The 23,695-nt window shown below is 37.2% G+C and overlaps 1 protein-coding gene across 1 annotated transcript; it reads right to left on the reverse strand.

Annotated features, from left to right (window-relative positions):
- Positions 1-17,686: 17,686 nt before the first annotated feature.
- LOC136064802 (uncharacterized) lies at positions 17,687-22,213 on the reverse strand. Its single transcript, XM_065767040.1, has 4 exons — positions 21,200-22,213; positions 20,119-21,106; positions 19,932-20,060; positions 17,687-18,018 (listed from the first exon to the last, which is right to left on the reverse strand). The coding sequence occupies exons 1-4, from the start codon at positions 22,211-22,213 to the stop codon at positions 17,687-17,689; spliced, it is 2,463 nt and encodes an 820-aa protein (XP_065623112.1).
- Positions 22,214-23,695: the final 1,482 nt, after the last annotated feature.

The following is a 23,695-nucleotide window of genomic DNA, read 5'->3' on the forward strand; positions in this document are numbered from 1 at the left end:
TGTGTCCTTAACTTTCTTTGTACCTTCATAGGTAGTCTCCAAAATCTCCCAAGCTTCCTTGGCAATTGTCATGTCAGATATCCTGTGGAATTCATCTAGAGACACACCACAGAAAATAGCATTTAAAGCTTTACTATTAGCATTGGCTACCGTAAGAGCTGCCTTATCCCAAGTAGATTTAGTAGCCTCCGGCCTAGTCCAACCTACTTCAACCGCATCCCAAACGGTATCATCAATAGAGCATAGAAATACCTTCATTCTGACTTTCTAGAAAGCAAAATTGTTACCATCAAAAAATGATGGAACATTTAGAGATTGAGACCTATCCATCTCAAAAAAGGTCAAGGATCACACTCAGGTATTTAAACCATAGCGAGTGTACCCGCTCTGATACCAATTGAAAGCTCGAAAAATGTGTTGAAAAACACAAGAGCTGTTTAGACCCCCAAATTAAAATTACGGCTTGGTTGATTTTACACTAACTTAATACTAAGTGCGGAATGGTGTATACACAAGCGTATAAGCAAGACAACTACTCTAATCCATAATTAAAGTAATACAGCAGTAAAAATGAAATGAACAAGAGTATGGAAGAGAGATGCAAACACAGATAATATCGAGACGTGTTATCAAAGAGGAAATCGAAGAACTCAGCGAAAAACCTCTCCATCACCTTCCAAGCAGAAATTGATCCACTAGACAATTAGTTGGGATACAAGGGTGAGCAAGAGACCCTTCAAGCCTAATCTACCCTCTGTACCTAAGCCTTCCAAACTCCTACTCCAACAAGGCTTCTCGAAACCGTGTCTTGTCTAGCTCTCCGGATCCCGCAACAAGCTCCATGTTGCATATACCATCCTTGGCTTCTTCCAATACTTCCCAGTAGCTCCAAAACACTCTCAACACTCTAAATAGGTGTGAGTTATGTTTGGGTACAAATTTCCTCTCAAGGTATGTCAATGGGAGAGAGATGGAGAAGAGGCTACAATGATTTCTCATTAAGGATGAGTAGCTCTCTCTCAAAAAGATGGGTATGTGTGTTGTAGAAAACCTATCTAGGGTTTTTTCCTCTGAATGGCCTCCTTGACATTTGTGGGTAATGTGGGTATAAATAGTGTAGGCACATAAAGTGTGAATTAGACTGGATAGGCTGGCAGAACAGAATGCCTTGCGGGTGTCTCGCGGGAAGGCCTTACCCGCGGATGTCTCGTGGGATGGCCTTACTCGCGAGATACTCGCAAGACACAGCTGTCTCCATCTGGCCTGACTCTTTGCATTCTAGCATGTGCAGGGCATATGTGTCACTTCGCAGGAAGCTAAGTTGCAAGATACCCGCAAGAAATCTTCAGTTTTCAAATGCTTGAGCCTTTAAACTCTCTCTCTCTATCACACAACCCTTACAAAGAAATCCCACAATAAGTACAGGGTACAACAAATTGAATATAATTACAATCAAATTTGGCACAAAATATAAGCCAACAAAACAAATAGTTGTAAATAACAACTTTACAACTATTATCAATCATTCTTGTCACAGAGGGCCTCAGCAGTTGAAACCCCTCTTATCACTAGAGATCTTCACTACTATCCGTCATTCCAGCCACAAAGGACCTTAGAAGCAGAAAAGCCTCTTAGTACTGGAGATCTTCACTATTATCTATCATTCTAGCCATAAAGGGCCTTAGCAGTAGAAAACCCCTCTTACCATTTGAGATCTTCACTATTATCTTTTCTTCTATCTATAGAGGGTCTCAACAGCAAAAACCCCTCTTACCACTGGAGATCTTAACTATTATCTGTCATTTCCAGCCATAGAGGGGCTCAACAGTATAAACCCCCTCTTAGCACTGGAGATCTTTGTTATTATTTGTCATTCCAGCCACAAAGTGTTCAGACAACAGGGTTTCCTTGCATTTTGAAATATCTTTGGCATATGTGGGTGTGAGTATAGTGTTAACTATGAATTTTTTCAAGTGATGTGAGCATTTGCTTTTGCATACCAATTGTTTGATTATTTATCTCTATGAGTTATAAGTTTTGGTTTCTTGATTTGTTGTTGTGGTATTTGTTTTTATGAGATAAAGGGTTTCATTCCATGTTTTTAATATGCTTTAACATTTGGTTTAAATGTGAATAAAGTCTCAAAGCATTTGGGTTAGTATTAAAACTATAGCAATTTTCTTTTGGGAACCTAAATCTGTCATAGACAGATTTGAGTCAGTTGCAATACATGATTTTTAATAAATTATAGAAGAATTATTTTGAGCTGAATTTTTAATGGTACATACTAAACTTATAAGAGCTTATCCCTACTTAATTTCAAGTTAATCAGATAAATTTTCATGGACCAAACGATTTTTACAATAGGGCTTACCTATTGTGTATTAAATTTGAAAGTATGACAAGTATGTTGGGATTTTGTTGAATTTACTTGAAACCTTCGTTGAATGGGTTGGCTTGTGAAATTCTTGCATTTTCATCGACATGTGTTTTACTTAGTTAATTTTAATAATGGTTTGGTTTAATCCCTTGCAATAGTGTATTAAAATGCTTTGGTTGTGTTATGGTCCTTTGGATCACTTGTATGCTTGTTTGATGTCCCTTGGGAATTGTTGCCTTGGGATAGTCAAGTTAGGCTTTAGACCCTTGATTTGATTTTAGGGGACCATTTTCGATCTATAGAGACAAGTTTAAAGGTACTTTGTGATAGGCCTTGTTATTGATAGGCTTGATAATTCTATTTCTAGGTTTCGAGATTCTTGGTGATGGACCTAGTAATTGGATTGCTTGCTTAGGTGGTGGTGCCTGGTTGAGGTAAACTTGGTTGGACTTCTGAGGTAAGTAGCTTTTTAATGGGATTTTTGGAAAATAATCATGTTGCATAAACATTATTTTTGGGTCAAACACATTTTGAAAAATTATTTCGGGAACTATGTTTTTCTAAAAGGTGTTGTGTTGTGATATTATATATGATTCTATATGAAAGTGCATCATATTTCTTATCGCATATGGGGAAATGCATGATTTGTTAGCAAGGAAAAGACTAACATCTTTGATTAAATTTTTGAGAGTGGATTTATTGCACTATTTGCAAAATTTCAAGATGCTTTGATAATTGGGAAAGTTGATACAATATCTTCTTGATAAGAAATGAGTTTGAAGGCTTTGAAAAGCTTGTGAATATCCTTGGATATTAAAGGTTTTGTGAAACTACTTGAAAATGAACTATGTTTTGAATTCATGTAATCTGTGAGCTCTTTATGTTTTACCCTTGTGCCATGACGTGTGATTACCCGGTGATTACCCAGCTAGATACTATAGTCTATGTGACATTGGTATCTTAGCAGCCGTCTTTGTGACGGTTATTGAGTTCCGTCTTTGTGACCAACGATGAGTTTTGTCTTTGTGACAGCAGAATAGTTCCATCTTTGTGACAACATATTAGTTTCGTCTATGTGATGGCGTTGAGTTCTGTCTTTGTGACGGTAGATTAGTTTTGGCTGTGTGTCGGCAATGAGTTCTGTCTTTGTGATGGCATTGTCATGTGGCCTTGGGTTGGATTTTTAGGTTTTGTAATGATTTTTTGATAGCTCATAGTATATAGTATTCAGTTTCATGTTGAGATATTTTGAGAAAGCATTATGCTGCTTAGTTTTAATTATTGTTGTCATTTTACCAATGAAAATGAATTTGTTGGATTTTCATTGGAATTCTCAAAGTATAACATGTTTTGTAAAATTCCCATTATCATGAGACTTGCATTTCCGCCACCCTCATTAATTATGCTACTTACTAGGCTTTAGCTCATCCCAATCTTCAACAGTTTTACAGATAAATTAGCTACACAACGAGCATGGAGCTTAATTTATTGGTGGTGATTGGAGTGCTATATTAAATTGGGAGACATGGGCCATAAATGGTTGGTGACTCAATCTTGCAAAGTTTAACGATGTCATAATTAATTCTATTGAAGGTTGGGTACTTGAGGTTTGTTAGCCTTAGGCGTGGTAGGCCTAGCTTCAATGTTGAGATTTTGTATTCTAGAAGGGATCATGGTTTTGTGTTATCCATTTGGAGTTTTGAAATATATTCAAGTATTATTAGAGGCACATGATTTGAGTTATTGTTTGTAAATGTGTTATAGAACTCTGACTTGTAATATGAACATTTTAGTATGGTTATTTATCCTTATCATGTGTCAAGGAGAAGAAAAGAAACAAAAAGCAAAAAATAAATCTCCTATGTTCTCACTTTTAATAATTCTTCTTTCACGCTTTAGTCCCTTTTGGGTTTGAGGCATGACATAGAAGCATTGTGATTTTGATCCAAACTAATAAAAAGTGTTGAAGTATTGAAATTAGTTGTACTTGCCAAACAATTTGACACGAAATGCCCTGGAATCCATAGCTGCGTGATTTTAGTAGACTTTTTGCTCATCTATTGAATTATCTGTGTGGACTGCTTTGTTCACGTGTATAAATATATATATATATATATATATTATTGCAGTAGACAGGTATTTTGAATTGTAACTAAAGATATTATGAAAACTTGAGCAAGATCTCCGAATTCATGGAGAAAAAAGAAATCTATAAAAGAGTTCCATTGTTAATTCAACCACCTCAATCAGAGCAAGATCGAAAGAAAGTACAAAGTAGAAGAAAAAAAATAATTAATTACTTAAACGTTAAAAAGCATCAAATTTATCTGAGGTCCCTAAATCATTTTGAACACATTTAGCATTCATTGTGGGTGAAATTCTACTCTAGAGAGCATTTGGTTTGGTGTTTCAATTGCTACATGGATGTTACGTAGTGGCTAATTTTTATTTAATTTTATTATTTAAGATTTTATTAGGAGTTAGGGTAATTAGATAATATTGATAGGATAGATTGTTAGCTTAGTATTTGAATAAATCTTATCTACTTTTAGTAAATAAAGATTAAGTTTCTTTTGAATTTAAATGTTTGCTTTATCTTGTAAAGTCATCTATTTATATGCCTTGATATTTATTAATAAAGTAAGCTGAAAAGTATAATTATTGAGTGTGAAAGCTCAAATAGTGTGAAACACAATAGCTTGTTTAGACCCTCAATATTAAAAACACATCTTAATTGTTTTTACTCTAACTTATCTATGTGTGGAACAAGAGTAAATGATACGCAAAAATAGGAACTACACTTTAAGCCATAACCACAAGCAAGCAACAATAAATATAAAGATTAACGAGTAAGGGAAGAGAGATGCAAACACATGATAACACCGAGATGTGTTATCAAAGAGGAAACCGAAAAATTCGGCAAAAAGCCTCTTCACGACCCTCCAAGTCGAAATTGATCCACAAGTGAATAAGTTGGAGTACACGAATATCAAAAAGACTCTCCAAGACTAATCTACCCAATGTACTTGAGCCCTCCAAGCTCCAGCTACCAACGGAATTCTCGGAATCTTATTTTCACTAGTTATCTGGATCCCGTAATACCGCCCAATTGCATCCGCCAAGCCTCCCTAGCTTTTTTTGGCAAATTCCTCCCAAGCTCCAAAAACACTCTTTACACTCTGAATAGGTGTGGGTTGTGTTTGGATGCAAATCTCCTCTCAAGGTATAACAATGGGAGAGGGAAGGAGAAGAGACTACAAGGATTTCTCACTTAAGGATGGATAGCTCTCTCTCTAAAAGGTAGGTATGTTGTAGAAACCTCTTTAGGGTTTTCTTTTGAATAACCTCCTTAAAATTTTGTAGGCAATGAGGATATATATAATATGGGTGAAGGGTATAAGAGTCACACTTAAAATCTTAGGTGTCAATGCATTTCATGGGTCATCTCGTGAGTTGGCCAAGTCGCAAGATGAGTCGCGAAACTCACTAACTCTTCAACTTCTAGCAATGGCTCCTCATGTGACCTTCGCAGGTTGCACCACTTGAGAGCCAAGTCGCGAGATCAACTTCTTAAGAAAACTTCACCAACTTAGTACTAAACCTATTACAAATAAATCCCACAAAATATAAGAAAATAAATTAATGAAATTACAACACTTTTTATCATGGAATAAAGCCAACACAAATTTTATGTGAAAAGCCATAGCTTAACAATCTCCTCATTTGGCTATTCCATGACAAAAACACTCTATAACAAACTTTAGAATTAAATGTGAGTTTGGGAACAACAGCAAAACTCACTCACACCTAGGGTTTCAAAAAGAAAACCTTTTGAAGCTCTCTAGGGTTAGGTTTCTTTTTTTTCCACCTCCTTGTTTAAATGGGGGCTCAATGGGCTCTCATATTCCAAATAGGTATACACAAATATTGGACTTTCCTAGTCCAATAAGGATTATACAAACACATAAACAAGTAGCCTTTTAAAATAAAAATGTTTTTGGCTATAGTTTAAGTCCCATAAGCTCGATAGATCAAGACATGTGTCGAGCTTTAATGAATTTTGACAGATCGAGCTTCTATCGAGAAGGTATCAAGACCTGTAGATTGCACTTTTCTTGAGCAGTTCTTGAGTAATTTTCATGTCTTCAATGTAACCACTTGTATTGATCATCTTGAACCTACTTAGATTTACCCAAATACAAGTAAAGTGCATTTTATCAAAGGATATGTCAATTATATAAAAATATGTCCCTTACAAGTACCTTCCCTTTACCACTCACCAGGACGGACCTATTGTCCCCATCATAGACACATTTAATGCCTTCCGTCATAAGAGTATAGGAACAAAACTTCTCTTTGAATGCACCAATATGCCTTGTGCAAGCCAAGTTAACTACCCATCCTTTCACTTTTGTCACCAAGTGTGCCTCAAACACCACCACTACAATGATCTCTTCGGTTTGCAACACATTTGGCTTATTTGATGTTAAGCCTTTGTTGTTGTTCTTATTGTTGTTAAAGTTGCCTCTTGCCCTACATGTTGCTACATAGTGACCTACCTTGCCACAAATAAAAAAATGACCCTTTTTCTTTTGGATTTCAGGATTTGGGCCAGTTTTATTATGAAATTTTCCTTTTCCCTTGAAATCATGTTTCTTATTATGTTGTGGAGGTCTAGAGGGTCCTCCCTTGACAACATTAGCCTTGGAAGTAAATTCCTTAGCTCTAGAAACTTTTTCCAACATCCTATTTGTTTCTTCAAGTTGAATATCAACAATAGTTTGTTGAAGATTCAAATAGGTTCTATGGTCATTATACCGGTGTTTATACTCTTTCCAAGAGTCCGACAACTTAAACACAAGGCCATTGGCCACAAACCTTTTGGGTAAAACATCACTCTCTTTAGCTAGGTTGGATATTAATTTATAAAAATCTTCAATTTGGCTAGAGACACTTTTTTCCTTAACCATTTGAAAGGGCATAAATTTAGCCGTAGCATACTTTTTAGCACCCTCATCCTCAAATCCATAACAGCCATCAAGTTCATCTCTTAAATCTTTATTACAAGTAAAATGACAATGATTTTCAAACAACTTATCAAATAAACCACACTTAATAGTACGAACACCTAATTTATTGATTCTTTCCCACTTTGCTATATTTTTAGGAACATCTTTGGGTTTAGGCGCATAAATAACCCGGTCAATTTCAGTAAATTCCAAGATGGGTAAAACCCTTTCTCTCCAACGTTTAAAATTATTACCATCAAAAGCCTCAAGCCTTGTAATTTCCGAAATGACCTAAAGAGAATCAACAACTTGTTTCTTCTTTTTTGAGAAAATAAAACTCAACCTTTAAGATTATTGGAAAATATGGCTAAATAAACAAGTTTTGATTCAACAATATATACCCTAAAAAATTAGCAATGACAAAAATAAATAGATAGAGTTAGAAAGATCTCACAAACTATAGAACCACGCAAATTGCGTTGTCCTTAAAGGTTGATTGGTGCCATCCAGAGTAGAACTTGGTGTGTTAGGCTCTCTTGGCCGAACAACCCCCCAAGATTAGACTATGTTATTCTTAAAAACAATAATTAATAAATAAATTGAATTTCATTACATTCAACATGTCATATAAATGATAAAATTCATATAAATTAGAAAGTACCATAAAATTAGAGAATAGTGGAGATATTACCTCAATGATGCTTCAAATTAATCTCATAACATTAGAAGCAAATTACAGTCAATTCATATATGTTTTTGGATGGCGGGGTTGAGGCATGGACCAAGTCACTTTCTTGAGACAATAGACGTGTCTATGGGGTTTCTAATGTAGTGGACTAAAATATTGTGCGTGTCGCCCTCAGGTTACAATAACCTAGCCACCTTCACTAATTATTCTTACAAGCCTACATTGCTTGTAGGATAGGAAGCTTTCAATAGTACTTTCTTTACCCAGATTAAAATATATAAAAATACTAATATATCTAAATATATTTTAACAACAAATGTTTGAGAGGGAGTAATAATCTGTTGGAGTGTAAAAACTACTGATCAAATAATTGTATTCATCTAACAAAAAAAACCATAGCTATTAAACCAAAGGAACATATATCTATATATATTCAAATCTTTTTTTTTTTTTCAGTCTCTTTTTTTTTTTTTTTTTTTTGATCAGTTTTTCTGTCTCTTCATATATGGCCGAACAAGATGGCCTATAATTAAAGTAAAAATATATTGCATTTAACATCATTTTTTTTTTTAATGAAGAGAAGTTCTCTTTTATTGCTATTGACTAATAGTAAATTACCTGCTAACGTTAGGACTACCAAAAAAAAAAGCCCTATAGCCACATTTTAAAAACGCGGTTATAGCTCCTAAAAATGTGGCTATAGGACAATTCAGCCCATAGTTGTGTTTTCAGCCGTGGCCTAAAACCCGTAATTGTTGGCCTGATGGGTATATAGCCATGTTTTACAAATGTAGCTACAGGCTAGGACCAATGGCCGCGTTTTTAGAAACGTGACTATAGGACGTACTCTAGTCACGTTTACAAAAAGTGGCTATAAGGGACAGCTATAGCTATGTTTTTTAAAAAAAGGGCTATAATTTTTATTTATTTTTTTTTTTTCCTGGCTAGATAGCAAATGCCTGTCTACAAATGCTGCTACAACTAAGATGCATTCTAATCAAACACATGCGGTGAATACAAGCACAAAGCCTTAGAGTAATTAGCATTTTAATATGTTTGTAGTATCCCCCTGTAGCACGACCAATGTAATAGAACAGATAAAAATTATCACACCACATGGTACCGTAATAGAGTAATAACCTCAGCAACTAGGAGCCACATTACATTTTATTCCTCCAAATATTAGCTTTATTCACCACCAATCCCCATTACATTTTACACAAGAAGAGCCTCAAAACCCTATAATCAAATTGATACCATCTAAAAGAAACCCAAATCTATACAAAAACAAATTGATACCCATATTAATATTTATTAAAAAAGCATAGGCGAATTACAGAAATAAAAATAAATTGACCCATAAAATGCATGAATGATACAAGGATTTGCTCCATCAAAGACACCAAATAAAATGAACTTCAAAACTTCTACGGAGACAATGGGCTTTTGCCCTTTTAAAAAAAAAAAAAAAAAAAAATCCAGCGTTTTACCTCATTTTCCAAACTAATTAGAGAAATGCCCCTATTTTAAAACTCGATTTTTGGACAATTGAGTTATAACAAACTGAAAATTAAAAAAAAAAAAAAAAAAAAATTCTGGAACTCGAGTTTGTGGAACTCAAGTTCCATTCAAGGAACTCGATTTTCATGTGAAGTACTCAAGTTCATGGAACTCAAGTTCCTTGAAAAAATTCAAGAGGAACTCGAGTTTCAAAAAAAAAAAAAAAAATTCTAAGTCCACATTCGCTATAACTTGATGTTTCAAAAATCGAGTTATACATTTGAAACTCGATATTTAGAAAATCAAGTTTCGAAACATGGATATTTCCTTAATTAGTTTGGAAAAGAGAGGAAAAATGCTGAATTTTTTTGTGTGAAATGGGCATTTGCCCATTTTGGCCCAACTTCTACCTTAATGTTCCACTATGACGGAGAGAAGATTGCAAGGCACGCCTAGAATTTTGTTATCCAAGGATGAGAAAGCAGTGTTTTCGCATCAGGCCTTTGCCTAGCATCCTGAAATATGTAACTAAATGTCAGAAAACATATTTACCAATAAATCACACATCATCTAGTCATTCAGTCTAATCAAGTAATTGTATTCCGGTTTGCACATATATATCTCAGCAGTCCATAGACCTCAACAAAAATTGACAAAAGGAAATTGATTCCGCAACCTTCAAGAAAAAACAAAGGGAGTGTTAGAAAAGATCCTTGAGTTATACAAGAAACACGCTAGTTGTGGCTATCATTTAAGGCCTTAGGACATATAATTTGTATATAAACAAAAAGGTTAAATGGATCCACCCTTTGAAAGGTGTCAACCATGCATTTTTGGCAATCTTTAAACCCACCATATATATTTAAACTAACAACTTTATGCCAGGAACTTATAGATGAACAGTAGTGTATACCTCAACCCTTCCGTATAAAGATTAAGACTTCTTACAATACTAAATTTTGTTAAACGTATCAATTAAACCAATGACCAGTCAATTAACAAGCAAATGCTTTACCACTGAGCTACTGAGGAACAATGAGAGATTAGATATCATAGATTTCGATTCATGTTCTCAACCCATGAACAATATGATGAGCTACTGAGGAACAATGAGAGATTAGATATCATAGATTTCGATTCATGTTCTCAACCCATGAACAATATGAGCTTGAAGTTCCCGAAGTTACAGGTATTGTGTCGGATAACAGACTGATATTGAGGGTTCAAAAGTCTTTTACTTCTTAAATTGATAACGGGCATTACGATGTTTTTCATAGTAATAAAGATTCAAGTGTAACATAACCCTGCATGATGTAATTTTACAAACATAAATTTCAAATATGGCAGCACTGTCAGAACCTAGTAAAACATGTCTTCATGAGAAACAAAATGAATGCAACCCACAAATTTTATATAGTTTAATATTGTATTAGGAAATTCCAAATCACTAAATTCAAGCAGAACCATTGTCCCTTAGGTTTCAGATAAAAAACAAATCAATTGAGGGGACCAACTTCTTTGTTTTATTGTCTTGTATCTTTACTTTATTTCCTGAGGCATAATGAACTTGAGCTTTCTCAGGTTATTGGTTTAGGGAATGTATAATAATTTAACTAATGTGTCTAAATGATTGCTTACTCATTACTTTTATCTCTATATATGGAGTGGAAATGATCGTATCCTATTCAAATTTTATAAATTTAAAGATATATAATTTACCATGTTATTCAAAATTTAAAATGATATGGTAATCCGTTTATTATTAGATCCAAAATATAAAATTTGAACCATAAAATGGACAACATAGTGGACAAAATTAGAGAAGATCCCGTTAGGTATAGGCCTTGCTTTACAATGATATACCAATAGTAATAGACCATGTAACTTGTTTATTCTTTTAGAGGAACTAGAATATGTACCTTGATAAGCCCCTTTCTTGAAGATCTATACTTAATCTAATATACAGAGCTAAATGGGAATTCTAATGCTATTAAATCAAGCAGGTAATAGAAAAATGTAATGGATAAAATATATAACTAAAAAATATATTTTTAGTCTCTTGACTAGCATTATGACACAATATAAAATTAAAAAAAAAAAATCATGTGTAAATAGAAAAAAAAAATAACAAAAAAAATAACAAAATACACTTTGAAACAAAAAAACAAAAATTGTTATGAATTACATGACGAAGGCATATCATCATATAAGATCAAGTTTATATAATAATAAAAATAGATTATAAAATAATTTAAATTAAATAATGCAACTTATTTTAAATTTTTTGAAACTTTTGTTATTGAATTTTAATTGGAGTAATACTTCAATTTTTCTAAAACTTTAGTGATAAAGTGTTGTTTAAAGAAAAATATGTAAGTACATATATAGTTTTAATGTACTTATAAAGAATTGCATTAGTGGGTGTATAAGTGTGTATAATAGAAAAAGTGCTCAGATTTACACATTTTTGTTAAAAAACAGCCCACATCAATGGGTGCATAAGTGTGTATATTTACACATCTGCTATAGTAACCGTGTAAATATACATGGTTACTGTAGCCTTGTAAATCAATATTTTATACTATTTTCTCTGTCACCGGTCAGATCCCTCTTCTTCTCATTTCACTCTCTCTCTCTCTCCCTTTCCCTCTGTTCATCTAAATCAGCACAACCGATCAACCATCCACCCACCACCACAATCTAGTACCACCCCACCACCACCATTACAACACATAATAATCCAACCAAAAAATCAATGGAAAATCAAACCAAAAAATCAACAGAAAATGGAACCCAAAATCAATAAAAAATAAAACCAAAACTCATGCCAAAGCTACTGTCGCTGCTGCCATGGAAGATTGGGTGGAGTGTTCACTGCTACCATGAGAGAGTGAAGATTTGGACCATTGTTTGTGGTGGTGTTGCAGTTGATCTTTTCTGCCACCAGTGATGGCATGGCGAAGGATTTGGGGCTCTCGGCCCTGAACGGAGCTTAAGGTGAGCTCTAGCTATGACTGATCGTGAGAGAGGAGGGCAGTTTGGCAACAAAGGCTATGGATGATCATGAGAGAAGTGAGTGAGTTGTTCTGAAAAATGAGAAATATAGAGAGGGAGACCGTGTGTGGTGGATGTTGTGGGTAGTGGGTGGTAGGTAGGTGAATAAGTTAAATAATAAAATAATAATATTAAACGATTATTTAAAGAAAAGTTGGTGTATAATAGATGATCTGATATGGGTGTTTTTATAAATTGCCTGTGTAAAATAGAAAAAAGTAGGTTTTTAGTGTAAAATATATAGAAAATTTTAAACGAACTTATGTGGATGCTCTTATATGACAAAATTATGTCATAGATTTTATTTTAAAAATAATGAAAAAATTATGTCATATAAATAACTTTGTAACACTTACATTGAGTGATTAGCCATATAGAGCAACCATAGCGTGTAAAACCTAAATTTAAGGTAGATTATTAAAATAAATAATAAAATTTCTTTAAAATTTCTAGAAACTCTTGATAGTAAAATTTTGATCATAGTAGTATTTTTGAAACTTTTTGAAACTTTTTTTTTTTTTTTGAAAGGGAAGCATATTCATTTAAAACCAACCAAGAAGTGTCTTACAGAGAACCTGCAGAGTAGGACAAAGACAACTAGTTACACAAGTCAGATTGCAGAAAAGACTAAACAAAGGGAGGTGCAACGCCCTTCTAGATTTGGCAACTTCCAGTTCTTCTAGCGTGCTGTGTAAGCTCATGGGCCACTGAATTGAAGTTTCTACTTAAGTTCTTGAAATGGTAGGATTCAAATGACTCACAAACTTGAAGAATTTCTTGTATAAGGTGACCAAAAGAGCTCCTAGTAGCTTTATCATTGACTGCTTGAATGACTACCAAAGCATTAGATTCAAAGATAACCCGAGGCAGCTAGAGTTCTTGCGCTAAAAGGACACCTTGCACCAAAGCAAAAACCTCTGTAAGCTCTGCAGAAAAATAGGACTGAAGCAGTAAGCATAGGGCAGCCACAACAAGACCATTGGAGTCTCTAGTAACGACACCCACACTGGAGGAACCATCATGCTCTGAAGAAGCACCATCAACATTTACTTTAAAAATTCCCGGAGGGGCCAGGAACCCAACTAGAAGCAGCAGGTCTTACTGAGTCAAAATCCCAACTGGCAGAGCATGCAAAGTCTTCCACAGAATTTCTTGCCATATGCCAAACTTGGAGAGCAGAAAGACCATTGTCCTTATGCACTATTCTGTTTCTATTAGACCATAAGGCCCAAGCCGTAGCAAAGAAGATCTCGAAGTCAGGAAGAGTTGAGTGAGAGAGAATAAATAATGCCAAGTCAAGGAAGGAATTTTTAAAGCCTTGAATGCGTAGAGGATTTTCAAGCCAAAAATCCCAAACCAAGGATGAGAAATCACATCTAAGAAGCGCATGATCAACAATTTCGGCCTCATTACCATAAACATGGCAAGTCATACATTGAGAAATTCCTCTGCGAGAAATGAATTCCATAGTAGGAAGACCATTGATGCAAGCTCTCCAAGCAAACACCTTGATTTTTGCTGGCAAGTTGAGACGCCAAAGCCGTTTCCAGAAAGGCTAACATGGATCCCTACTAGAACTTTCTCCACGATCATTTTCCTCAATCAGATTGTGGGCTATATGGTAGGCAATTTTGACAGTGAAATCTCCATGCCTATTTCCAATCCAGATTATTTTGTCTTCTGGAAGGGAGCGACTTAGAGGAATCTTCAAAATTATCTCTGCTTCAAATGGGAGGAAGGTTGCCCTAATCAAATCCACATTCCACCAATTTGTCATTGGGTTAATGAGAGATGAGACCATTGGGAATTGGGGTATATCATTAGGAGGGGAAATGACCTTGTAGGTGGACGGGGTTGGCAACCATTTGTCATCCCAAATGTGGATTAGTTTCCCATTGCCCACTCTCCACCGAGTTCCCACTCTAATAATACCAAGGCTGCTATGAATGCTTCTCCAAGAGTATGATGGAGAGTTACCAATCTTAGCACTTAGAATATCCCTGGTAGGGAAATATTTTGATTTGAGAACCCTAGCCATAAGAGAGTTTAGGTTTTGTAGGATTCGCCATAACTGCTTAGCAAGCATTGCTTTGTTAAAAGCTTGAAGATTCCTGAATCCCATTCCACCACTTGCTTTCTACTTACACATTGTTTTCCAACTCACCCAACACATCTTTGTTTCTTGCTGCCTTTGCCCCCACCAAAAATTTCTCATCATACTCTCAATTTCTTCATATAGGCTTTGAGGAAGGAGGAAGCACCTCATAGTGTAAGTGGGAATTGCCTGGGCAACTGCTTTTATAAGGATTTCCTTACCCCCCATAGAGAGAAGTTTACCTTTCCATCCGGCCAGCTTTTGCCCAATCCTCTCTTTGAGAATAGAAAAGACTTGTTTCTTCGATCTTCCAATAAAGGATGAAAGGCCCAAGTATCTTGTGTGTCTAGAATCTTGCATAGGGCCAAGGGTAGCAAAAATCTCATCCTTGACTTCTTGGGGTGTGTTGGGGCTAAAGAAAATAGAGGATTTCTCAGTAATAATTTTCTGACCCGAGGCTTCTTCATAATTCTGGAGGATTTGCTTCAAGACCCGACATTCCTCAACACAAGCTTTGCAAAAGAGGGTGCTATCATCCGTAAAAAGAAGATGAGTGACTCTAGGGCAGCCCCTACATATAGAAATGCTCGTCCACTGATGGTTACAGGCTACCTCATGAATAAGAGCAGAAAGCCCCTCAGTACAAATAAGGAAGAGAGTTGAGGAGAGAGGGTCCCCTTGCTGAAGCCCATGGGAAGGAGTAATATTCCCACAAGCGACACCATTTATTAAAACCAAATAAGACACCGAGGTGATACACCTCATAACCAGATCCACCCACTTAGAACTGAAGCCTAATTTCTCCATAACTGCCTTAATAAAGCACCACTCAACTCTGTCAAACGCTTTACTCATATCAAGTTTGGTCACCATGTAGCCCTCCTTGCCTACATTTTTGTGGTTTAGAAAGTGCACTAACTCAAATGCCACAAGCACATTGTCAATGATAAGCCTATCAAAAGTGAAAGCACTTTGATTTTCTGAGATAGTATGAGGAAGAAGAGCCTTAAATCTATTAGCAATGGTTTTTGATATGAGCTTATAAACAACATTGCACAAGCTTATGGGTCGGAAGTCAGCCATCTTACTGGGATTATTAATCTTTGGGATGAGAGCAATATTAGTTTTGTTAAGGCTAGCCATAGACATATTACCATTAAGAACATTCAAAACCATATTAGTAATACTACATCCCACAATATTCCAGTATTTTTGATAAAAGATAGCAGACATACCATCCGAGCCAGGTGCTTTTGTGGAGTGCATCTGCTTGAGGGCGGTGGTAACCTCTTCCCTGGTGAAATTCTTGTTTAGGCTTTCATTCATCTCTTTCGTCACCCTTATAGGAATTGCATCCGTTACCTCCTAAATCTGTTCTGGGGAAATCGTCTTATATATGTTCTCAAAATAATCAATAGCCACTTGAGCTATGCTGGCTTGTTCATTGCACCATCTGCCATGACTATCCCAAATCCCCGTTATGGTATTTTGTTTACGCAGCTCAGAGGCCTAGGCACGAAAAAACTTTGTGTTCTTATCTCCCTCCTTAAGCCAAAGTGCCTTAGCCCTTTGACCCTAGTAGATCTCTTCATCATCTAAGAGGTCATTGATTTCTTTCCTTAAGCTGCTAATTTCAAAACTAAAGGCACTATCCTTGTCTCGAAGAGTCAAAGAATTCAGCTCATTTCTTTTTGTTTGAATTTTCTTTGGAATCTGCCCAAACACATTAGAGCTCCACTTCGACAGCTCTACGGCACAACTATTAAGATTAGCCATCACCCCCTCTAGAGTACTAAGATCCAGATTCATTCCCCAAGAATTTTCAATTATGGATTTACAATCTGCATTTTTTGTCCACATTGCCTCAAAGTGGAACCGCTTTTCTCAGGTTTGTCTTTGTAAAACAGAGGCCCCAACAAGCAAAGCACTATGATCAAAAGTAGAATTAGGTAAATGATACACCTTCATTTCTTCAAATTTTTCTACCCACTCCAAATTGGCAAAGGCCTTATCTAGCCTTAGATATGTTCTGTTCTTCCCCACCCCCCCCCCTTGCATATTGTACCATGTAAAATCAGAACCACAGTAACTTAATTTTTGGAAAGCACAGTAATCTACCACTTTTCTAAAGCTATCCATTTGTTGCTGGGACCGTATAGCACCCCCAAATTTTTCTGTGTTAGATAATATCTCATTAAAGTCACCTAAGCATAACCATGGGAGTTGCAATTGATTGTTTGAGAAGGCAAGGAGGTGCCAGGACTCATACCTTCGGTGTGTCTCCAGATGGCTGTAGAAGCTCGTTAATCTCCATTTAAGACTGTGATCCAAATCATTAATTACTGCATCTGCATGGCTCTGAGAGTAGCTCTTTATCTCCAAGTCTACCTCTCTAGCCCATAGCAAAGCCAGCCCACCTTTTCTGCCTACACAGGGAACAATGAGGCCGTTAGCAAGACCAAGTCTACCTTTTATTCTTTCCATTCGTCGAGTTTTTGCTTTTGTTTCCATAAGAAATACCACTTTGGGATTCCAACGTCGCACCATATCGTGCAATGCTCGAACTGACTGGGGGTTCCCAAGTCCCCGGCAGTTCCAACTTATGAGATTCATGGCTCCCAACAGTGCGGCCTAGCAGCCACCGCCGATCCCTCTTCAGTTTGATTTTGAGCTTAAATTTTTCCTATACAAAGCTTCTTATGTAAAACATCTATCTCCTCTTTTTCAAAAGCTAATTTCCCTGCCCTCTTTGAACCAATGCTTAAAGGCTGGATGCTTGAACTTGGGCTTTTATTCTTTCCCTTCTCCCTAGCAATTCTTTTCCAGTTTGCCTCTGCCTTTGTTTTCCTTACTGTCTCTTTCTCGATAGGCTCAGGTGTATTTCTTTTTTCTTCATTTAGCCCAGCCTTAAACTTAACTGGGCTAGACACTTCCATATGTTCCTTTATTGATTAGGCTTGCTAGCCCATAAGTGAGAACGCATCTTCTAAGCCCTTAAGTTCTCTCAAGTCACGTGGGGTGCCAAAAGGAGGGAAAAAACTCATCTCACGTGATTCTGACTCCCTCATAGCACACTGGCCCACCTGAATAGGAGAATCACCTGCTGCACCCTGTACACTAGCACCCCCTCTAACGTCATCCATCCCTATACTCCCTACGTTTGAATTTGAATTTTTCCCTTTGCCTGTACCACCGGAGTGATCCTCACCTCCAACGGAAACTGAACCAGCGGAGAAATTTCCTGTAGTATTTGTAATTCCATCAATCTTATCCTCACTACCTCCATATTTTTCTCCAGTGAGGAATGTGAAAAGTCAGTTTTCATCCAAACAAGGCATTCTGGCAACTTAGCCTCGCAACTGGAACTAGTCGCGAGTTTGAGTCGTGAGATAACTTCCAGGCTAGACTATATTTTTTTGTCCTGTAGTACTCCAGCTATCGTGACCGTTCAGTTCCCTGCATGCTTCATTCGTGTGCCACTTTGGCGACTTGCAAGTCGCGAGTCAGTCGCAAGACTCCTTTGAATGCACACAACTTGAGTTTTCTTCACACTCTTTCATACACAACCCTTACATAATTTCTACCTAAATACAGGATATCTAATTGTTGAAACTACAAGAAAATTTGGCATGGAATAAAGCCAACACATGATTGAATAAATTCAACCTTACACTTTGGTTCTCATAACGAAGACAACAATTTTGAGGTGGTTGCTAGGGCCCAGCACCACCGAGAGCAATGAGTTGCCTAAGCTGGAATTGTCATGGACTTAAGAACCCACAGATAGAAGACGAACTTGTTGCCTTGGTGACAAATAAAGATCCTAAAATGGTTTTTTTAACGGAAACCAAAGTCGAAAAATTTGTTCTGGATAGGGTTGGTAAGAAGATACAGTATCCTAATCTCTTTGTTGTTCCACATGTCAACACAGGAGGTGGTTTAGCATTGTATTGAAAAAAGTGGTTTTAATGTGGATGTTCAGTCTTTTTTGGCTAACCATATTGATGCCATTATTAACCATGGAGTTGACACCTAGCGTTTTACGAGTTTCTACGGAGAACTTGAAACAGCCAATCGAGAAAACTCATGGTCTTTATTACGAGTCTTATGTCAACAGTTTTCTTTGCCTTGGGTTTGTCTAGGAGATTTTAATGAAATATTGTTTGGGGAAGAGAAGCAAGGCTGGTTAGATCAATAGAAAGACAAATGCAAGGGTTTAGGGATGCATTGGATGATTGTCGTCTTAAGGATCTTGGTTTCAGTGGGTTTCCCTTCACTTGGTGTAATCGTCGACTGGGTGATCAAAATGTTTGTGTTCGATTTGATAAGGGAGTGGCATCCATTGAGTGAATTCTCCGATTTCTGGCCATTCGTATTCACCATCTTAATGCTTTCCATTCAGACCATAAGCTGCTTCTACTTGCTGCAGATTCTAAGCTTAAAAGTTTTTATAGGAAGGGTCGGCCATTTCGCTTCGAGTCCATGTGGTTGAAAGAAAGCTCCTACGAAGAGGTGGTGCAAAATTCTTAAGGAATGCCTATTGGTACTGATTCAGCCTGGAAGCTTAAAGGAAAAATTCTGACCTACCTAGATAATTTGAAGGTGTGGAAAAAAAGACTTTTGGCCATGTCAGGATTTCTTTAACCAAAAAACTTCAAGAACTTAAGGTGGCCAAGGGGAGTGGAAGCTACAGAACCAACCCGAAATTGATATATAAACTGAGGGGGAACATTCAAAGCCTTAAAAAAAAAAAAAAAAAAAAAAAAAAAAAAAAAAAAAAATCATAGTATTTTTGAAACTTTTTGAAACTTTTTTTTTTTTTTTTTTTTTTTGAAAGGGAAGCATATTCATTTAAAACCAACCAAGAAGTGTCTCACAGATAACCTGCAGAGTAGGACAAAGACAACTAGTTACACAAGTCATATTGCAGAAAAGACTGAACAAAGGGAGGTGCAACGCCCTTCCAGATTTGGCAACTTCCAGTTCTTCTAGCGTGCTGTGCAAGCTCATGGGCCACTGAATTGAAGTTTCAACTTAACTGCTTGAAATGGTAGGATTCAAATGACTCACAAACTTGAAGAATTTCTTGTATAAGGTGACCAAAAGAGCTCCTAGTAGCTTTATCATTGACTGCTTGAATGACTACCAAAGCATCATATTCAAAGATAACCCGAGGTAGCTAGAGTTCTTACGCTAAAAGGACACCTTGCACCAAAGCAAAAACCTCCGTAAGCTCTGCAGAAAAATAGGACTGAAGTAGTAAGCATAGGGCAACCACAACAAGACCATTGGAGCCTCTAATAACGACACCCACACTGGAGGAACCATCATGCTCTGAAGAAGCACCATCAACATTTACTTTAAAAATTCCCGGAGGGGGCAAGAACCCAACTAGAAGCAGCAGGTCTTACTGAGTCAAAATCCCAACTGAGAGAGCATGCAAAGTCTTCCACAGCATTTCTTGCCATATGCCAAACTTGGAGAGCAGAAAGACCATTATCCTTATGCACTATTCTGTTTCTATTAGACCATAAGGCCCAAGCCGTAGCAAAGAAGATCTCCAAGTCAGGAAGAGTTGAGTGAGAGAGAATAAATAATGCCAAGTCAAGGAAGGAATTTTTAAAGCCTTGAATGCGTAGAGGATTTTCAAGCCAAAAATCCCAAACCAAGGATGAGAAATCACATCTAAGAAGCGCATGATCAACAATTTCGGCTTCATTACCATAAACATGGCAAGTCATACATTGAGAAATTCCTCTGCGAGAAATGACTTCCATAATAGGAAGACCATTGATGCAAGCTCTCCAAGCAAACACCTTGATTTTTGCTGGCAAGTTGAGACGCCAAAGCCGTTTCCAGAAAGGCTTACATGGATCCCTACTAGAACTTTCTCCATGATCATTTTCCTCAATCAGACTGTGGGCTATATGGTAGGCACTTTTGACAGTGAAATCTCTATGCCTATTTCCAATCCAGATTATTTTGTCTTCTGGAAGGGAGCGACTTAGAGGAATCTTCAAAATTATCTCTGCTTCAAATAGGAGGAAGGTCGCCCTAATCAAATCCACATTCCACCAATATGTCATTGGGTTAATGAGAGATGAGACCATTGGGAATTGGGGTATATCATTAGGAGGGGAAATGACCTTGTAGGTGGACGGGGTTGGCAACCATTTGTCATCCCAAATGTGGATTAGTTTCCCATTGCCCACTCTCCACCGAGTTCCCACTCTAATAATACCAAGGCTGCTATGAATGCTGCTCCAAGAGTATGATGGAGAGTTACCGATCTTAGCATTTAGAATATCCCTGGTAGGGAAATATTTTGATTTGAGAACCCTAGCCACAAGAGAGTTTAGGTTTTGCAGGATTCGCCATAACTGCTTAGCAAGCATTGCTTTGTTAAAAGCTTGAAGATTCCTGAATCCCATTCCACCACTTGCTTTCTACTTACACATTGTTTTCCAACTCACCCAACACATCTTTGTTTCTTGCTGCCTTTGCCCCCACCAAAAATTTCTCATCATAGTCTCAATTTCTTCACATAGGCTTTGAGGAAGGAAGAAGCACCCCATAGTGTAAGTGGGAATTGCCTGGGCGACTGCTTTTATAAGGATTTCCTTACCCCCTATAGAGAGAAGTTGACCTTTCCATCTGGCCAGCTTTTGCCCAATCCTCTCTTTGAGAATAGAAAAGACTTGTTTCTTCAATCTTCCAATAAAGGATGGGAGGCCCAAGTATCTCGTGTGTCTAGAATCTTGCATAGGGCCAAAGGTAGCAAAAATCTCATCCTTGACTTCTTGGGGTGTGTTGGGGCTAAAGAAAATAGAGGATTTCTCAGTACTAATTTTCTGACCCAAGGCTTCTTCATAATTCTGGAGGATTTGCTTCAAGACCTGACATTCCTCAACACAAGCTTTGCAAAAGAGGATGCTATCATCCGTAAAAAGAAGATGAGTGACTCTAGGGCAGCCCCTACATATAGAAATGCTCGTCCACCGATGGTTACAGGCTACCTCATGAATAAGAGCAGAAAGCCCCTCAGTACAAATAAGGAAGAGAGTTGGGGAGAGAGAGTCCCCTTGCTGAAGCCCACGAGAAGGAGTAATATTCCCACAAGCGACACCATTTATTAAAACCGAATAAGACACCGAGGTGATACACCTCATAACCAGATCCACCCACTTAGAACTGAAGCCTAATTTCTCCATAACTGCCTTAATAAAGCAGCACTCAACTCTGTCAAACGCTTTACTCATATCAAGTTTGGTCACCATGTAGCCCTCCTTGCCTGCATTTTTGTGGTTTAGAAAGTGCATTAACTCAAATGCCACAAGCACATTGTCAATGATAAGCCTATCAAAAAAGAAAGCACTTTGATTTTCTGAGATAGTATGAGGAAGAAGAGCCTTAAATCTATTAGCAATGGTTTTTGATATGAGCTTATAAACAACATTGCACAAGCTTATGGGTCGGAAGTCAGCCATCTTACTAGGATTATTAATCTTTAGGATGAGAGAATATTAGTTTTGTTAAGGCTAGCCATAGACATATTACCATTAAGAACATTCAAAACCATATTAGTAATACTACATCCCACAATATTCCAGTATTTTTGATAAAAGATAGCAGACATACCATCTGAGCCAGGTGCTTTTGTGGAGTGCATCTGCTTGAGGGCGGTGGTAACCTCTTCCCTGGTGAAATTCTTTTTTAGGCTTTCATTCATCTCTTTCGTCACCCTTATAGGAATTGCATCCGTTACCTCCTAAATCTGTTCTGGGGAAACCGTCTTACATATGTTCTCAAAATAATCAATAGCCACTTGAGCTATGCTGGCTTGTTCATTGCACCATCTTCCATGACTATCCCAAATCCCCGTTGTGGTATTTTGTTTATGTAGCTCAGAGGCCTGGGCACGAAAAAACTTTGTGTTCTTATCTCCCTCCTTAAGCCAAAGTGCCTTAGCCCTTTGACCCCAGTAGATCTCTTCATCATCTAAGAGGTCATTGATTTCTTTCCTTAAGCTGCTAATTTTAGAACTAAAGGCACCATCCTTATCTCGAAGAGTCAAAGAATTCGGCTCATTTCTTTTTGTTTGAATTTTCTTTGGAATCTGCCCAAACACATTAGAGCTCCACTTCGACAGCTCTGCGGCACAACTATTAAGATTAGCCATCACTCCCTTTGGAGTACTAAGATCCAAATTCATTCCCCAAGAATTTTCAATTATGGATTTACAATCTGCATTTTTTGTCCACATTGCCTCAAAGTGGAACCGCTTTTCTCAGGTTTGTCTTTGTAAAACAGAGGCCCCAACAAGCAAAGCACTATGATCAGAAGTAGAATTAGGTAAATGATACACCTTCATTTTTTCAAATTTTTCTACCCACTCCAAATTGGCAAAGGCCTTATCTAGCCTTAGATATGTTCTGTTCTTCCCCCCCTTGCATATTGTACCATGTAAAATCAGAACCACAGTAACTTAGTTTTTGGAAAGCACAGTAATCTACCACTTTTCTAAAGCTATCCATTTGTTGCTGGGACCGTATAGCACCCACAAATTTTTCTGTGTTAGATAATATCTCATTAAAGTCACCTAAGCATAACCATGGGAGTTGCAATTGATTGTTTGAGAAGGCAAGGAGGTGCCAGGACTCATACCTTCGGTGTGTCTCCAGATGGCTGTAGAAGCCCGTTAATCTCCATTTAAGACTATGATCCAAATCATTAATTACTGCATCTACATGGTTCTAAGAGTAGCTCTTTATCTCCAAGTCTACCTCTCTAGCCCATAGCAAAGCCAGCCCACCTTTTCTGCCTACACAAGGAACAATGAGGCCGTTAGCAAGACCAAGTCTGCCTTTTATTCTTTCCATTCGTCGAGTTTTTGCTTTTGTTTCCATAAGAAATACCACTATGGGATTCCACCGTCGCACCATATCGTGCAATGCTTGAACTGACTGGGG

The sequence above is a fragment of the Quercus suber genome, unplaced genomic scaffold (genome assembly GCF_002906115.3).
Source record: "Quercus suber isolate HL8 unplaced genomic scaffold, Cork oak 2.0 scaffold_767, whole genome shotgun sequence".
In the NCBI taxonomy this organism is placed as follows: Eukaryota; Viridiplantae; Streptophyta; class Magnoliopsida; order Fagales; family Fagaceae; genus Quercus; species Quercus suber.